This window comes from Sinohyriopsis cumingii, chromosome 18, assembly GCF_028554795.1.
Source record: "Sinohyriopsis cumingii isolate HCF-2022 chromosome 18, ASM2855479v2, whole genome shotgun sequence".
Taxonomy (NCBI): Eukaryota; Metazoa; Mollusca; class Bivalvia; order Unionida; family Unionidae; genus Sinohyriopsis; species Sinohyriopsis cumingii.
In genome coordinates this window covers 26,950,130-26,966,562 of record NC_142978.1, presented here as the reverse complement: position 1 = coordinate 26,966,562, position 16,433 = coordinate 26,950,130, and the positions used below count along the sequence as shown (strand labels likewise).

Here is a 16,433-nt window from a genome sequence, read left to right as displayed (position 1 = left end):
TCATCTGCCGAGCTATGTGGTGGTCAGGCAGAGTTGGATATAAGATTTGGCTTCAAAGCCTAAAATTACTAATAGAGCGGAAGGCACACTCTCTCTGGATGTAACTACAGGAAGGCTCTGAGGACAGAGTAGGAATGAAACAAGTGCCATTGTGGTTATTTGAGTAGATGAAGGAAGACCCAAATTTTCCACCAGGGTTTCGGTACAACATTGATGAGGCTGATCCGTGACTCCAACAAGAGTGGCACAATGAGATGAGGTGACAGGATGATTCCCTTGCTTTCTGTATCACTATCAAATCGGAGGTGTTGGAGGGTAGATGAATGCATTTAGGTTGGTCAAATCCAATAAGAGGGGGTAGACTGCTTAAGATTTCAGGTCTGGTCTGGGAGAGACAAAGGATGGGAGCCTGGCATTACCACCTTGTCACAAAAGGCCCAACAACAGTCAGTCCCATCAGGTAAAGATCTGAGTGAGAACTGGAGAGATCATTCCTCCTGTCCCAGTTGACTGTTCCATGACGAGGAGTCAGCCAGTATGTTGAGGTTTGTTATAGTTTGTTTCCTTTCAAACCTTTAATTCTTAATAATTCAATATATAGATATACACACATCTTATAGAACGGGCCCCGAGTGGCCTAAAGCGCTCACCATTATGGATCAGTGCCATCTCACCACTGTCAGCATGGATTCAAGTCTCAGACTCATGCGAGTATGCGAGAAAGCTTGCCGGTAGTTTCTCGTGGGTCAGTGGTTCTTTCCGGGTTTTCACGGGTTCTTCCTCCACCATTAATACTGGCCACCATGTATAGCCTATCTTGTGCTGAATAATGGCGTTAAAACCTATAACAGCAACATCTTATAGAAAGTAACATTTCCTTTTACAGTTAAAAAAAAAACAAACAAAAAAAACTCAAATAATTGGAATCTTGTCTTGTAAGGAAAAGAGTTTAAGCCTGAATTTATCTGTGCCAACAAAAACCCAAACAAGATTTTTCAAACCTAATCTCTTTGAAGATGATCTGGTTAAAAATCCATCCTTTAAAAATTTTTTCAAAAGGGATGATTTAAATTTTGATTAAAGAACTTCAAAATGATATACTTTTGTAGAAACAAGGACTGAATTTTCTGTAAAATCAACTTGTCTTCTTGTCATTTGTTAAACAAGTCCCCAAACCTGTATTGATACAGGGGCTCAAATTGTTTTTTTTTAATATATAATATAAGGGACAACAATTTCTCATTTTAGCTCCAAGATTCCTCAATTTGGACTACAAATTTGGCTTAAAATGAATAGTAGTCCATTTTCTAATCCGAGTTTCCTCTGAATATTCCGACCCCATTTTTCATATTTGAACATTTAGGTTGGGGTGTGGGGTCATTGCAACTGCATATCGAAAATTTGGACTTTGCTGCCACAGTGTGGTAGCGACATATGGTAGTGGCTTACCAGCGGGCCTAGAAAATTTAATCTTATGTTACCTGCATGAAATCGATAGGAAAAGGATTTATTTACTCGGAAATGGCAAGGATTATAATCGTTATGTCATTAATAGTAAAAATTTCTAAGAATATAATTTTCATATCGAATTCATGCATGTATTACTCAGTCTAACATTTCAACTTTGCTAGGCCATGCGGTAAGTGACTATGCTTTCCCACCACCATGTAGGCCTCTTGTGATGCTAGACAAGTTTTCATACCTTCTATGTAAGGAAAGAAACTAATATCGAGCTGAATTTGAAAATAAAGGTCTTGCAGATGAATCTAATCCACTGGGCATTTGTACAGACTCAGCAAGCAACCAAATGAGCCACACTGTACCCTGGTTAGAACGCAATAAATTTAATTCAGTTCAATTATGTGATCGTTTCCGGCATCAAGTGGTGGTTGAAAATTCCAGATTTTTTCCTGACTTTCATCTATGTTTGCGAAATTCAAGGACTTTTCAGTTGGGAAAAAAATTACCATTTCTCGCTACTTTTCCCGGTAGTGTGGGAACTCTGGAAGGAGACAAAATATGTTGCCTGTGTATTGAACTTCATACTTAAGTGAACAAATCACTGAGATGGTACTAAGTCAGAATTTTCCTTGATGAGATTGGTAACAAGGGTTATCATGTCTTGTTAGATCTAACTCACTCATGTTGCTGCAGGATATCATCCACAGAGTGAAACTCCATGAGCCGAGCTCGAGTCCTATTGGGAGTGCCCTGAATTGGTATACGATGTATGAGAAATGCAGGAACATCCTGGGAGCCTTGTGAATAGAGACATAAAGGTATGTGCCATCTAAGTCCAGAGTAATGGCAAAGTCTCCCTCATGGATGGCAATCAAAATGCGCTGCGGTGTTTCCATTGCAACCAAAGGGGGCATGGATCAATAGATTGAGGGCTTTTAGGCCAATGACTAGATGCCGAGTGTCATTTGCCATTGGGTCCAAGACAAACTAGTGTTATATCTGCTTGGCATGCGAAAAACTTTTGATGGGTGGAGCTTCGATAGGACAACTTTCAAAAAGTTCACGTCCTGAGAGTGGCCCCTAGGTACTTTTGTTGACTTCCTGAACTATCCCTGAATGGACAATGTGGCTGTGATAGGGAAGGTAATATGACTCTTTATTTCCGGTGCATGAGATTTTGGTTTTTAACTTAACTTTAACAATATTTCAGTCATATCGCTACAATGTCTGCAGTGTGACAATATACAGTGATGTCTAGCACTGGGACATCATGCCGCAGACATGTAGCATGATGTCCCACCCAGCCACATTATCCTGACACCAGGCCAACCGATCCCAACACTAACCTCTTAATGCTGAGCGCCAAGCGAGGCAGCTGTTAGTACCATTTTTGTAAGTCTTTGGTATGACTCGTCCAGGGATCGAACCCGCAACCTCCCATATCTAGGCCACCAGAGCGGTAGGCTTGTTTCCAGGAGTTACTTAAGAGTACGAAGACATCCACATACATAAATAATATAGCCCAAACCTAACTTGGAAAGATGCAAAGGCTACCCATGCAAATAACTCTAAAATATGATGTAATGTTTATGCAGAAAAACACGACTCAAGCGTCATCTATATAAACATTCATGTGCAGGATGCGACTGAATAAACAGTGTATAGAGCGCAAACCTGTACTTGTCTGACCAGAGTGGAAGAAAAAATTGTATGTGTCTATATTACACATAAAAAACCTTAACTATAGACAACACCATACAAATAAAGATATTGAAGTAGTCACCAGATGCTATGAATGAATAGGAATAGAAACTAACTGAATATACATGTATAGTTGTTATATAAACATTGAAAGTAAAAAATAATTATAGCTCCAACTGAATGTACAGTTGCTTAGTCGTTCAAATATCTAAATGTGTGCTTGCAACTTGTAAGGGGCAGAATTTTGTTGTGATAGAAAGAGAAAAAGTTGGAAATATAGATGGAGTATACTTTGCTTAGAAGTGAAAAACTCCTCCAACTTGCAGTGTTAAGTATTTTTAATTTATATTTGATTTAATTTGTTTGTTAGTTTAAATGTTTTATGTATTCCATTACACGCTATTGCAATGTGATTTTATTTACGGGATTTGACACTTTCCAAAAATTAGTTGGACCTATTTTTTCGTAAACACCTAGTAATAGAAACTTTGTATCAATTTCTTGGATAAAGACATTTATTGAAATTTTATTCGGAATTCAAAATTGGAATATTATTTTCTGTGGTTCAACAAGGAACTGTTGAGACATCAGGACAGCACTGACTACTGCATATGCTATCACCCTCAATCTTGGATTTTTTTATCAGGACTCTGCAAACTCATAATTAGAGCATGCTACTTGGCACAAGCGGAAGTAGCAACTATGGTATTTTCAGGCTTTGCCACCAAGTCTTTTTACCTTTAGGGAGATCACTCTGCCTGACAGCCGCATTGGTAGGCAGACACATTTTAGCTCCCTTTAGCTATAAGTAGTAAGTGGGAGGGCTGGATTTGCAAGGTAGTAGTAGTTCTCATAAGGCATGATTGGGTAACAAATATGAAGAAGCAAATACTTGCAAGTGCTAACAAATTTCCATTAAAATATCCTCTTGCACACTACCTAGCAAAAGATCCATTAAACAAATGTAAATATTTAGTCAAAGCCACATTTAGTTCTGCAGTTTTATGCACAGTCAATACACAATTCACTGTACATTATATACATTATCTTGTCCTAGGACTAATACATTTTCTTTATATGGAATTTTTATGCTTGTGAAACTTCTCATCCAAATGCTTTTGAAAAGCCTTTTTTCTTCTATTTTATCCCTTGCACACAATTTGCATCACTCAGTAATGTTTTTACCCCATAAACCCAAAGATATTACACCAGAAGCTGATCAAAAGCTGAAATCTTAAAGAAGCATGTAGTAAAATTTTCAACATTTGGAGATCAGCAGTTTTCACATCAACAAAGGGGAATTTGCAAACGTATCAAAATTAAAACATTTGTATAGTATTTTATCTAAATAAATACTGATATTCCAAATTTCTTCAAATGAATTAAAAAGACTGAAAATATATATCTCCCATGTTTTCATATCTAGGGTAATATGGGTGTAAATCGTAGTGACAAAATGATTTTCAATATGGTCAATAGCAATAACAAGATTTTCAATGACCACTGTGGGGTTGGAGTAGCAATAAGGAACTAATGGATGGATAGATGACAAACAGACCATCTGATATGCTCTCCTGGTCTCCCTAAGAAGACACAGTAATTAATTATTCTAAACACATTTATAGGTTAACTGGAATAAAATGTACTTTTGGCTTTTTTAGCAGCATATGCAGCCAGTCTTTCTTGTCTTTCTTCGTCCTCTTCTTCTTCTTCTTGATCATTATCTCCAAACAAGTCATCTTCATCTAGTTCAACATCATCATCCTTGCTGGTTGCCGACACTGCTGGGCCATAGGCACCTATTGGTTTCTTGGGACCTGGAAATCTGATGGACCAGATAGAAATATGTAAAAACTGGAAACGTATTTATACACAGGACCTCCGCTAGGCTTTGCATTTGTCGCCAAATGTGAAAGAATTTTGGAAGTGGCACTATTTTTACTGACTGAAAAAAGTTGCTGTCGGATCGGGGCAGTACCATACCAATTTTACTATGCTATCATTTAATCACTAGCTTGTTCAGCTATACATCTCTCCCTTGATAACTTGCACACATTGGGGTCTGAAAACATAGACCACACTATAAACGAGGATGCGATTTACTAAGGGACCTTCAAAAATCCACCAGACATCCAAAAAATCGTGGGGTTGGGGGTGGGTGGGTGCCTGAATCCATGTTTTACAATTGTGTTGAGAATAATTGTCAATAAAGTGCATTTTCCCATGAAGTTGTTTGTTATTCTGTATAAATTACATTTACTTTCAAAATATCCAACCTGTGAAAGATTGATAACATAATTCCAACTGGTTTCAACAACCAACATGGTGCGCAAAAGCACTTGTGTATTATGTCATGGCTTTTTGTTTTGTTAAGTCCAGTTCCAGAGTGTTATGGACAGTATTTTCCACAAAAAAAAAAACTTCCAAGCTGGAAAATAGACTAACTGTTGATACACTACCAAACAAGATTCCTTTTTTATATATAAAAATACTGCAACATTTCGTGAGACCATTGTCTATGTAGAAACTCAATGTTTTTAATTGTTCAATTAGTAAGATGTTGATACCGTGATTTGACTGCAATTCACAACTAAACTTCTTATTATCCTTGAGGATATCTCCATAGCTGCCAACCTTACAGGCTCACAATTAATGAAAAATACCATGACAATAATTCCATCCACTCTGACCTTCAATACTACACTATATCAAGATCGTAATATAAAACTAAAACATGACATATATGCAGAAATATATCTGCATTCTATTTATTATGGTATTCATAAGCTTCACTTGCTCTTGTGGTAATTTATCAAGACATGATACTGTGGCAGACTTGAACTTCCTCAACTGCTTGATTGTAAATTTGCTTTTTTAAACAGTTCAGACTTCTTGCCTGCTGGTTGATCTTGGTGACTAAAATTGCGGACAAATTTTCTGCAGCTAAGGAGGCCCTAAAAGCTGTCTTATTTTTCCTCACTACAGAAAATACTATTTCGCTGTCACTGTTACTATGAGAAATGTACAGGAGCTGCAGCACTTCTGGTTCTTCCACAGGAAAATTTGGAAGCGATTTTTGAGTTTAGGAACAAACATATTGCATAGTCTCCAGCTGATGAAGGTAGATTGTGTTCAACAAAAAAACTCAAATAATGCTTCAGTGTTGGTAGTTCACGGGTCTTCTGCCAATGGCTTAAAATATTCCAGAGCTGAAATCTGCGAATTCTTAATTTTCCCAACTTCTACACGTGTTTTGAAAGTTTGGAAGATGGAAAGGACCTGTTAGCTATCTTACATGAACTGTTCTTTGCAATAATGAAGATGTTAGGTTTAAGTGACATTCAAATATTTAGTTTCGAATTAAAAGGTGCCACTCCTTAATTCAGTCAATGAAGTAACTTATTATTCCATTCCTTTTTGGGAGTACTCCAAAAGTAGCAAGATGATACATTTGACAAATTCTGTCAGTGGCTAATCAAATAAAAACAACATTCATAAGTGGCAGACAAACAGATTCAAGAGGGAATGAAGAGAGCATGCCTGTTTTTTTATTGTGGATCTGAGAAGAGAGATCATGCATTAGATAAAAATTAGGCTCAGATGAATATTGGTGATCAGCTGGGGTGTTGTAAGATACAAAACCAATTACTTACTTCGCCCTCTCTGAATCGGAGAATGACTTGATGTGGTTGTACCAGCGCAGAACATGGCAGAGATCTGCAGGTGGGGGGCTGACCAGAGCAGTGAAGACCACAGCATCAGCCTGATTTGGCTGGTATCTGTAAATATAAAAAACTTTTATGTATAGTGTTTTGCTTAAAAAAACGATGCAAAAACAAGTCCTCTGGCTACAGAAGGTCAATTTGTATTTAAACATGAAATGTACAAGGAATTAAATCCAAGCCTAAGTTAAAAAAAAGAAGCCAAACCAGTAAGTTTTTTTTAAAAATTCAACAAACAATTTATTTCCCTAGAATATAAAGTGAAAATTTAAAAAGAAGTCAGAGTATTGTGAATTAAATCCAAAATAGTCGTAAATGTTTTATCACAAGTTCTCAGCAGACTAGTTCCTTTCCCTTGTTGTGTTTGGGAAGAAAACCAAGGATTCCAAATGATAATTTAAACAAGCCACTAGAACTGTCATCTGTCACACATCAAAATGATCAAACCAAAACATACATCTATGCTGGTGGAAAAGCTCATTCTTGTGTTTGGATTTCTTTAATTTTTACAAAACGAAAGACCACTGATGAAGCTGAATTTAGATGAAAAAGTTTACATGCAAACTCAGTAACAAATTATACCGGAGACAAATCAAAAGTAATATAATTAGATGCTCTGCTCGAAAAGACACACCGGTTGGATATTTCCATGCATCTGAAATGGTTTAAATTTGAATTCCATGCATCAAAACCACAGGGTACATTATTTTCTGTGAAGTTAGACCAATTCTCAGCAAGGTGTAATGAAATTGTATGCACGGCCGTTATAGACATGGAAACATGCATTCAAAATGTTAATAAGTGTGATCAGAGACTTGCAATGAAGGCCAATATTATGTTCCAGTAATGAAGGGTATGATATATACTTAGACATTAATTATCCCTAGTTGTTTCAGAAATAGCAGTTCCAAACCCCATGTAACTCCAAGACTTAATCTGTTGCTTCGACATAATCTTTGGGTCTCTCAATTTTTTTAAATTTTTTTTCCAATTTCAAGAGGTGACAGCAATCATCTCTCCCAATAATTTAAGACAAATAGTCCAGGCAGATAAACAAGGCTGCTTTATACCCTTTTTAGTAAATACCTTTTGCACAGGTTTGAATATTTTAAATAAGATGTACCTAATGAAATATGTACTGCTATCGTCAACATGCATTTTACAGATTCAGAAGTGCAATTTGATGTAGAGAAGGTAATTAAAAAGTCTGTGAAGTTTTTGATTATAAGTAAAAGCATTACTGTATGTAGATCAGAGTGCTAGAATGCAATACACTGACACTGATGGGTATAATGGGTGGATCTGGTCTCTAACAAATATTGCTGTGTAGTCCTTTACTGATTAAATCAGCAGGGGAACAAGTGGTCAAATTTTTAAGAATATCCTTCATAGTTGGCAGCAGCAATGGCAGTATTGCTTAGAGCCAAACTTGTTATTCCAGCCACAATGAAGTGGTTGCATTTTTCGAACTCTGTTGACCAGCATTTCACTTGCCTGATGATTGATGGTAGCTTGCACTAGGAAAACTGAATTTGGGCAAAATGGGTGTGTAGATCGCATTATAAGTGAGGGCCTGAGTATCAGAGGGACATAGCTTTTAGTCACAAGAATCTGAATATTCTTTTTTATTCTTCTGTACTGATTACTAACACTGCTTATTTTCCCTTTCATTTTTTACATGCATCACTTACAGGACACCATTTTAAAATGTCTATAATCAACAGGTTGAGCACGCAGAAACTTTGCATGAAAAAATAGATGCAGTTTAGAGTATCCCAAGGTTTGCTGTAAAGTTTGTCTGGGGCTAACTTCACTAAACAAATCAAACAGATGAAGCAATTATTCAGATTTTTTGGCAACAATAATTTTTTTGCTGTGTTTACTTTTATTCCTTATGTAGATATTTTAAGGCTCATTTTCAGACACATGGCAAAATCACAAGTTTTGGCAGTCTGGAAAATAAACACCGATTCTTGGGGATTATATAAAATTGTTGGTGGAAATGAGTGGCACAGTACTTTGAACTGTTTTAAATTCTAGTTGTCATTACATTATATATTTTGCATGGGACATGTTTGATGTAGAAAATGTAGACAGCATGTGCAATGACTCTCGTATCTCTTGCTCGGGCAGCCGTTCAGATGGTCTGGGTTTCAGCCTGGAAACTAACAATGGGTACTTGGAGGTACGTGCCCATTCATAATTAACATGGGAATAAAATTAGCCACAGGGTACATATTTATTTCATCCGACACCCCCCAACAACATGTTCCCAAATTCAGATTAAAGATCATACATATCGATGATAGGAGTGAGCGAGACAGAATAACAAGTACAGTTCAAGTCTCATGTTGTGTGACTACCGGCTGCTGCACATTTATCCAATGCAGACCTCAGTCTACTGATCTTATATATATTTTTTAAATGTTTGGGACCATTTCCAAGAAAACGGGATTCTTGAACTTGAAACCAATGTTACAGATTCATTACAATTTGATACACACGTCAGTAGCAGACCAGTTGATATTAAAAAAGCATGGTTACAAATACGAAACGAGCTTTATCAATGTCATGGAGATAACTACTGCATCAAGAAAAGGACAACTCAATGGCACTTTAAAAAATTTGAAAGTGGATTTATTGCAATGTAATAGTGCACTCAGAATTTGTGGACTTTTCTTTACCACCTTTCAGCCAATGTTAAACATGTCGACTGGTTAAAGTGAATGTTGTGTCTGGAATCTTGTGCTAATCCACACAGATTTAGCAGTAAGTATAAATAATAAATGTATGTCTTTCCCCATGGTTTTCTGCAATTATGGCATGTAACATATAGAATACTTTTTATATGTTCAGAGTATGCTTCTGTTAACCACTTATATTTGTAATAATATTCTCTTTGATCTGGTACCAAGGTAACTGATCATAAGGACAGATGGGTAACCAGTTGACTTTTCAAAAAAATTTGACAGTTTTACTGGCAAAAAAAGCTGCTAGTTGGCAGGATGCTTACTGGGCTTAGTAGCCAGGGCACTCAGTATTTGCAACTGGTAAGGAGTTAAAATAATTTATTAGTAAATTATTGATGCCTCAATTTCATTGCCAGTAAGTAGTAAAACCTCTCATCCTTGGAAGGTCCAAAAATGTAGTATAGGTACAGTGAGATCACCTAGTCTTGAGCCTTTTTGTTTCTCTTCAACAGGCTGGTCCAGCTCCTTCATGACAACAACTTTGTCCTTGACACATTTCCTCAGTGCATTTTACTCTGCCAATAATAGAAGGTGATCATACTTTTCTGCATTACAAGTCTTTTTGTCTGCAGATTTATCCACAGTTGCAATGTCAGATTCAAGTCAATGACATTATATGTTTAGCTACTGTGTCTTTTGCCTTATTCTTGAGAGTTTGTTCATCTGCTTCTTTCACTTTTTTCACTTCTTCCATGTGTTTGCTTGAATTTATTTCTGGCACAGTATGTGTAAGCAAGTAGCTGCTTGGTCACAGGAACACAGGCAGGTCGTCGGGCATTTCTAACTGCCTGGATAATAGTGCATCTGGCCACCAAGCCTACTTTCTACGAGTTTTCAGTTGTTGTCTGCTTGTTCAAACTGAACCCTCACTCTCCTGATGCTTGGCCATGAGATACAAGCAGCAGCTGCTGCATCAAGTCCCACAGATAAGCACATTAGTTCACATCATCTTGTGGTAGAGATAGATGATCAATCGAATTTGTAACTGATCAAAATCCTTAAATTCTATATCATTTGCAACAGACTCGCAGAATTCTTCAAACTGTTTTCTAGGCCTGCCCCATTTCTTCTTTAATCCTATGTACATCACATAATATGGACAGAGATTCTGAAATTTGTTTCTCAAGGCACACATCCAACTGCTGTCAATATTTCTTGCTACATATCTTGGATCTGTCAAAGGGAAGGTAGTAGATCCAGTATTACCGTAAGAAAGTCACATAATATGGGCAGAGATTCTGAAACTTGCTTTAGGATGCTTAAGGTAGAGACTTCTTGTTGGCAGAAGAGAAAGTCTCCAAGTTTGGAAGAAGCCGATGACCCTTTCTGCTGGATCAACATTCTCCAGCCATCTGTAACAAAAATATTTTATCATAAATAAAAATTTACATTCACATGCTTTCCCGAAGATAAATTTCCAGGATGAAATTACTTTTTTTCAAGGTTCACATACGACTATTACTGAATGGAAATATAGATTATTTTAGATTATAAAACATGCATTTTCCAGACCTAAAGATTTTTATATATTTCAAGACTCTTCAAAACATCTAGGTCAGAAAAGATTATCGTGTACAAAACCAAAAAATGTATTACACGAACAAGGTTGACTATATTCCTATCAATTGGCATGTACGGTCATTACAATGTACAGAATAAAAATGAAAACTTTACTTTTCTATAGCAATGTATATACGTTATACAAAGTAAACATTTCCTATCACAGTATGCAAAAAAAATTAAAGTGAAGTATTATAATTTTTTCTTCTAAGGAAAAAAGTTCAACCCTGAATTTATCTGTGACAATAAAATCCCAAACAAGATTTTTCAAATAACTTAAACTTCATAAGATAATATGGCTAACAATCCATCACTGAAAAAAATTACAAAAGGATTGATTTCAATTTTGACAAAAGATCTTCATATCTGTACTGATACAGGCATTTGTATTGTTTTTAAATATATAATACAAGGGACAACAGCTTCCCATTTCTCCAGCGTTCTATTTAAGAGCTGAAATCAATGCTCCACCACACATTCCAATAAAAGAGAAACAAAACGCTTATCTGATAATAAAAAGAAAGAAATTACCTTGTATTGTTATCATTAATTCCTTTTTATTCATCATGAGCATTAAAGAATAAAACACATACTCCATATACAGGTATGTAGCATAGGGTTCCATGCTGTTTGATAACAGACGATACGTCATTCACTGACATAACCATTGAGAAGCAAATTGTGTTTGGTTGTGCTCAAAGGCTTCAATATGTTATTCGACTGAAAACTAGATCCAACAAAATATACCATTCATGCACATGACGTGGTGTTAAGTGCAAAATGACCAAAATTGAATATATCCAGGTCAACTATATATATCAATATCTTGCAAATAAAAATCATTATTTGAAAATACCATCACTTGAGTGCAAGTGACAATCTTTTTGTTAGCACAGATTTCAAAAGTATCATTAAAGCAAGTTATTGCTGTGTGTACTAATTACACACAGACATCATTGCCCATTTCTATTAATTATAACTACAGATGTCACACACATAGAAACTAAGGTGGTGAATAAACACCACTGGGATCAAGCAGTAAAGTCATTACCAACAGGATATCAAAGTCAAAGGCTATTTTTTTAAATTACAGACATGATTTTTGTATTCCCACCAAAAAGCTGAAAATTTGAAAGGGGGATTTGCAACTTATGATCATAATATATAACAAAAAAGACTAAAAAACCTTACCAAAAATTTTCAACTTGAATAATTTCACAATATTTATTGTCACATGAATTTGTTCTCTAATACTATTGGTGCTTAAGTTGTTTCATGTGCATGTCAGTGTTCACATCGTAATTAAGTCAAAATAATTTCTCAATTTCTGCAGCAAATATATTATACTTCTCTCTTTTCATAACAAATCTGTAAAAAAACAACAACAAAATCCCCAACCCCCCCCAAAAAAAACCAAAAACAAACCACCCAGGTACATGAACTATACAAATAATCCCATACATTCACCTGTCTTTTACTCCAATGGACACAACATGTTGATATGCCAGCTCTTTTTGCGGCTTTGGCAAAGATTTGTTTAGCCTTCCTTTTTTGACTTCCTTTTTTGGCTCTATGTGCAATTGTTTCTTATCCTTCTCAATGACAGCCTTTTTTCCTTTCAAGCTGGTACCTGTATTGGCGACATGCAGTGCACATATTCTGACAAAGCTACATCTGTTCTCTCATGCAAGAAATCTTTCTTCTTATAGTAATTAATTGCACTTTTTCCAGATGCCTTCTGAGCTTCAATTTTTCTGAATGCAGCTTCTTTTGTAGGTGCTGTTACAAAATCTTCCAAGTGCGACTGACGTAGAACAGAGGTCATAAAATTCCAGTCCTCTTATAAACTGACCAACCAATTTTCTTAAAACTTCTCGCTCCAGCCATTCCCATACGTTTTTTAAAAAACTGTTACCTAAACTTCTTGTGACATCATCTCTCTCAACAACTCGGGATGCCATTTTTTTTTGCTGCAAGCACGCTTCTTTCCATTGCCTTCAGTTTCCATTACATGAAGATTCATTGGATGAATTTAAACTTTTGACCAATCAAAACACTCTTACTAGAGTCGTGGGCATACAAATACATGGAATGAATACGTTACAAGGGTCGTTGCAAAATGGGACCAAACAGACCATTTTTTAAAAACTGGATAGAAGATGATCAAAAAAGACTATATCAAGAAAAATCGGATTCAAGTCAGGAGAAAAGCAGAATTCAGCTTTAAAACAGAGAAATATCATGTCTGTACAAGGCAAGCCGACCTCGGAAACTGATTTTGACACTTTGAAGCCGTTTTTTATTTTAAAGAATATCAATACAAAGGTTATTTTATTGCAAAGCAAGCCGACCTCAGAACCAACTTTAAATTCATTATCGATTTTTTGCTTTTGAATATGCGAAGACTGCTGAGATATGGAAGCTAATTTCGATTCTTTTACGACAATATTCATGGCAATTTTGAAAATAAATTGAAACAATGGAACAAATTTTGAAGTGACACAATATAGTGCTTCATGCACGGACATCAATGGCCCAGCGTCACCCAGAAGATTTGGATTTAAAAAAAACATCATTTGATGAATTCATGAAGGCCAGAAGAGAAGCACATGATTTCACCAACAATATGTTCATTAACATCAATGAAATTTAGGTCTACTTTGATCTCATTCCTGGATAGACTGACAATAACATGTGGGGCAAAAGTGTGATAATTAGCATGACTGGTGCAGATTTGGAAAAAAATCCAACTTTAGTTCTTGCAGTTTCTGTATTGGGTGATGTGTTGCCTCTAACAATAATTTTTCATGGTATGAGAAAGCTAAAATAGATATTTATGCACCAAAAGAATGGATTTTACTTGTGCAGCAGAAGGGTTGTGTTGATGAGATGCTGCTGCAGTGGATTAAAGAGTTTTATTTCAAGTACAGTTTTATATTTTTTTAAAAATAAAATAAAATTTCTGTTGGAGTGCATTTTCCTACGTAATTTTTGTATCATTCAAAAGGTGTCCCACGGTGAAAATAACTACATGTAACATGTTTTGACTACCATACATCCCTACTTGAATTACAGAACAGTGGTAGATGCAAAATGAAGTTTTTACTTACCATTAACTTGATTCAACTTTAGGAATCTTGTTCCATGCAAGAAATAGACACTGTCTTCTTCAATGCACATACATCATATACATGCGATTCTATTTTCAAAATAGGTAAACTATGAGGCATTCAAATCTAAGCCGAAATCAGTCCCACAATGTAAGACATATCACATGTTGGTTTTGTTTTAGTGCCGTCTTACTATCCAAATAACGGCCTTGTATAGTGTGTTGACATCGGAACAAGTAGTCAAAGTTTCAGGAATATCTCACACATTTGGCAGTCTAAATAGACTCTCTTCAACTAATTTATGTGTAATTAACATACTTACTGTTCTGTCTTTATCCTGGTGGAATGAAAATATGACACAGGTAAATGGACTCATTTTCATGTTCTGTTGATATACATTTGAATTTGTTGCAATGCAATGGTAGTCGAGGTATGTTAAAGTATGCTTAAGTAGGTTCATGTGGCAGATGTTTCTTGATCGAAATGAAACGTTGATTTACAGTTCCAACAGGCAAAATATATTTTTCTTCATTTCGTTAAAGAATAGTATTTCAACTTAACCAGATTTTGGCATTCCCGGCTTTCATCGCTTTCCAGTGAAGTTAAATGTTAGTCGACATCAAAACACTACAGTGCCGTTAGTTAGGCAGTAAGACCCCGACAACCAAAACATAAATATCAGCATCAAGGTCTTACACGTAAAATTTAGCCGAAATATGATTGGCTCAAAAGGTGATACTTACTGTTACATGAGCTCAGACTTGTATCAGCAGTAAAAATTCGCAAAAATCGCACGTTTCAGAGCCGGCAACTTCAGTTAGTTAAAACGCAGACAAATCAATGATGGCTTGATGAATAGAAAAATATCTCAGGTGTAAAACAAGCCATATAGTATGGTCATGTGCTGTTAAAGACGGAAATAGCAGAAGGAAATTGAGGGTCATGGGATGAACGAAGTATCTGGAAGTTACATATCCTTCTCTCTTACATATTATGATAGAAAGGGTCCTATGTCGCAATGGGTCATGGGGTAATCTAAGGTATTTTTGTCACTATGATTTTTCCCCCTCAGATTGTTTTTTTAAAAAAATCTTTTCTCAACAGCAAGCTCGCGCAGAGAACCTGTGGTTGAACGGTCCTAGTAAACACCACAAATTTTTGTTTCATTTGTACATATTTGTATACATTATACTATATTAACTTTGCTTTACTATTTAAATGATTAAAAACTGTGATTTAATGTTGTTTTAAGTAAAATTGGTACATACATACATTTGACAGAACAAAGGCAGATAGACTATGACGAAGTCCTATAACACATAGCACATCACAAAGGCAATTTGTGACAAAACCAGATTTAATAATTTTATATAATAATTATCTTATTGAGAAACACGTAATAATATTATGAAAGTGATATTTAATATATTATTAACATTCATAATCATAAATTCATGATGTACTTCCATTTAAAAAGATCGACCATGACAAGATTGATTGTTGTGGTTGTTGTAGGGTTTAACGCCATTTTCAGCACAAGATAGGCTATACATGGCGGCAAGTATTAATGGTGGAGTAAGAGCCCAGAAAAACCACCGACCCACGAGAAGCTATTGGCAAACTTTCTCACATAACCACATTAGCCGAATCCGACTCAAACCGACGCAGACAGAGGTGAGATGGCAGTGATCAGTAACGGTGAGCGCTTTAGACCACTCGGAGCCTAGACAAGATTGATAGGACAAATACAGTACATCATTTAACATGTTAATATCATAATATGTGTCAGCATAATCATTAGTGGTACATCACTCCCTCGATAACTTGTGAACCCGCTTATAACACGGTGTCAGGCATGGATCCCATTTTTTAAACCCAAAAATGTATCCCTATTTGTTAAACTTGTCGAAAATTGTGACCAAAATCGGTAACGGAAACTTTGATGTATCACTCATTTTATCATTGAAAACGGTAGATACGACCTGGAAATTTTAATCAACACTATAAAATATCAAATTTAAAAATAGCTCATACAACTGTTTTACATTTTCTTTCCAAATGACATTCCTATTACACGGCAATTAACGATACGTAAGGAAATTTTGATAAATGTCACTTGCTCCGAGTGG

The 16,433-nt window shown here is 35.9% G+C and overlaps 1 protein-coding gene across 3 annotated transcripts in view; it reads right to left on the bottom strand.

The window, feature by feature from the left end:
• The window catches only part of LOC149776267 (elongation factor 1-beta-like), a 69,887-nt gene that overhangs the window by 25,000 nt on the left and 28,454 nt on the right, over nt 1-16,433 (bottom strand). For all 3 annotated transcript variants that reach the window (XM_089942697.1, XM_089942696.1, XM_089942698.1), the window contains exons 2-3: nt 6,816-6,941; nt 4,809-4,987 (exon numbers count right to left, since the gene is read on the bottom strand). In XM_089942697.1, the coding sequence (XP_089798823.1) occupies nt 4,809-4,987; nt 6,816-6,941 (305 nt within the window). The remainder of the gene's footprint in view (nt 1-4,808; nt 4,988-6,815; nt 6,942-16,433) is intronic.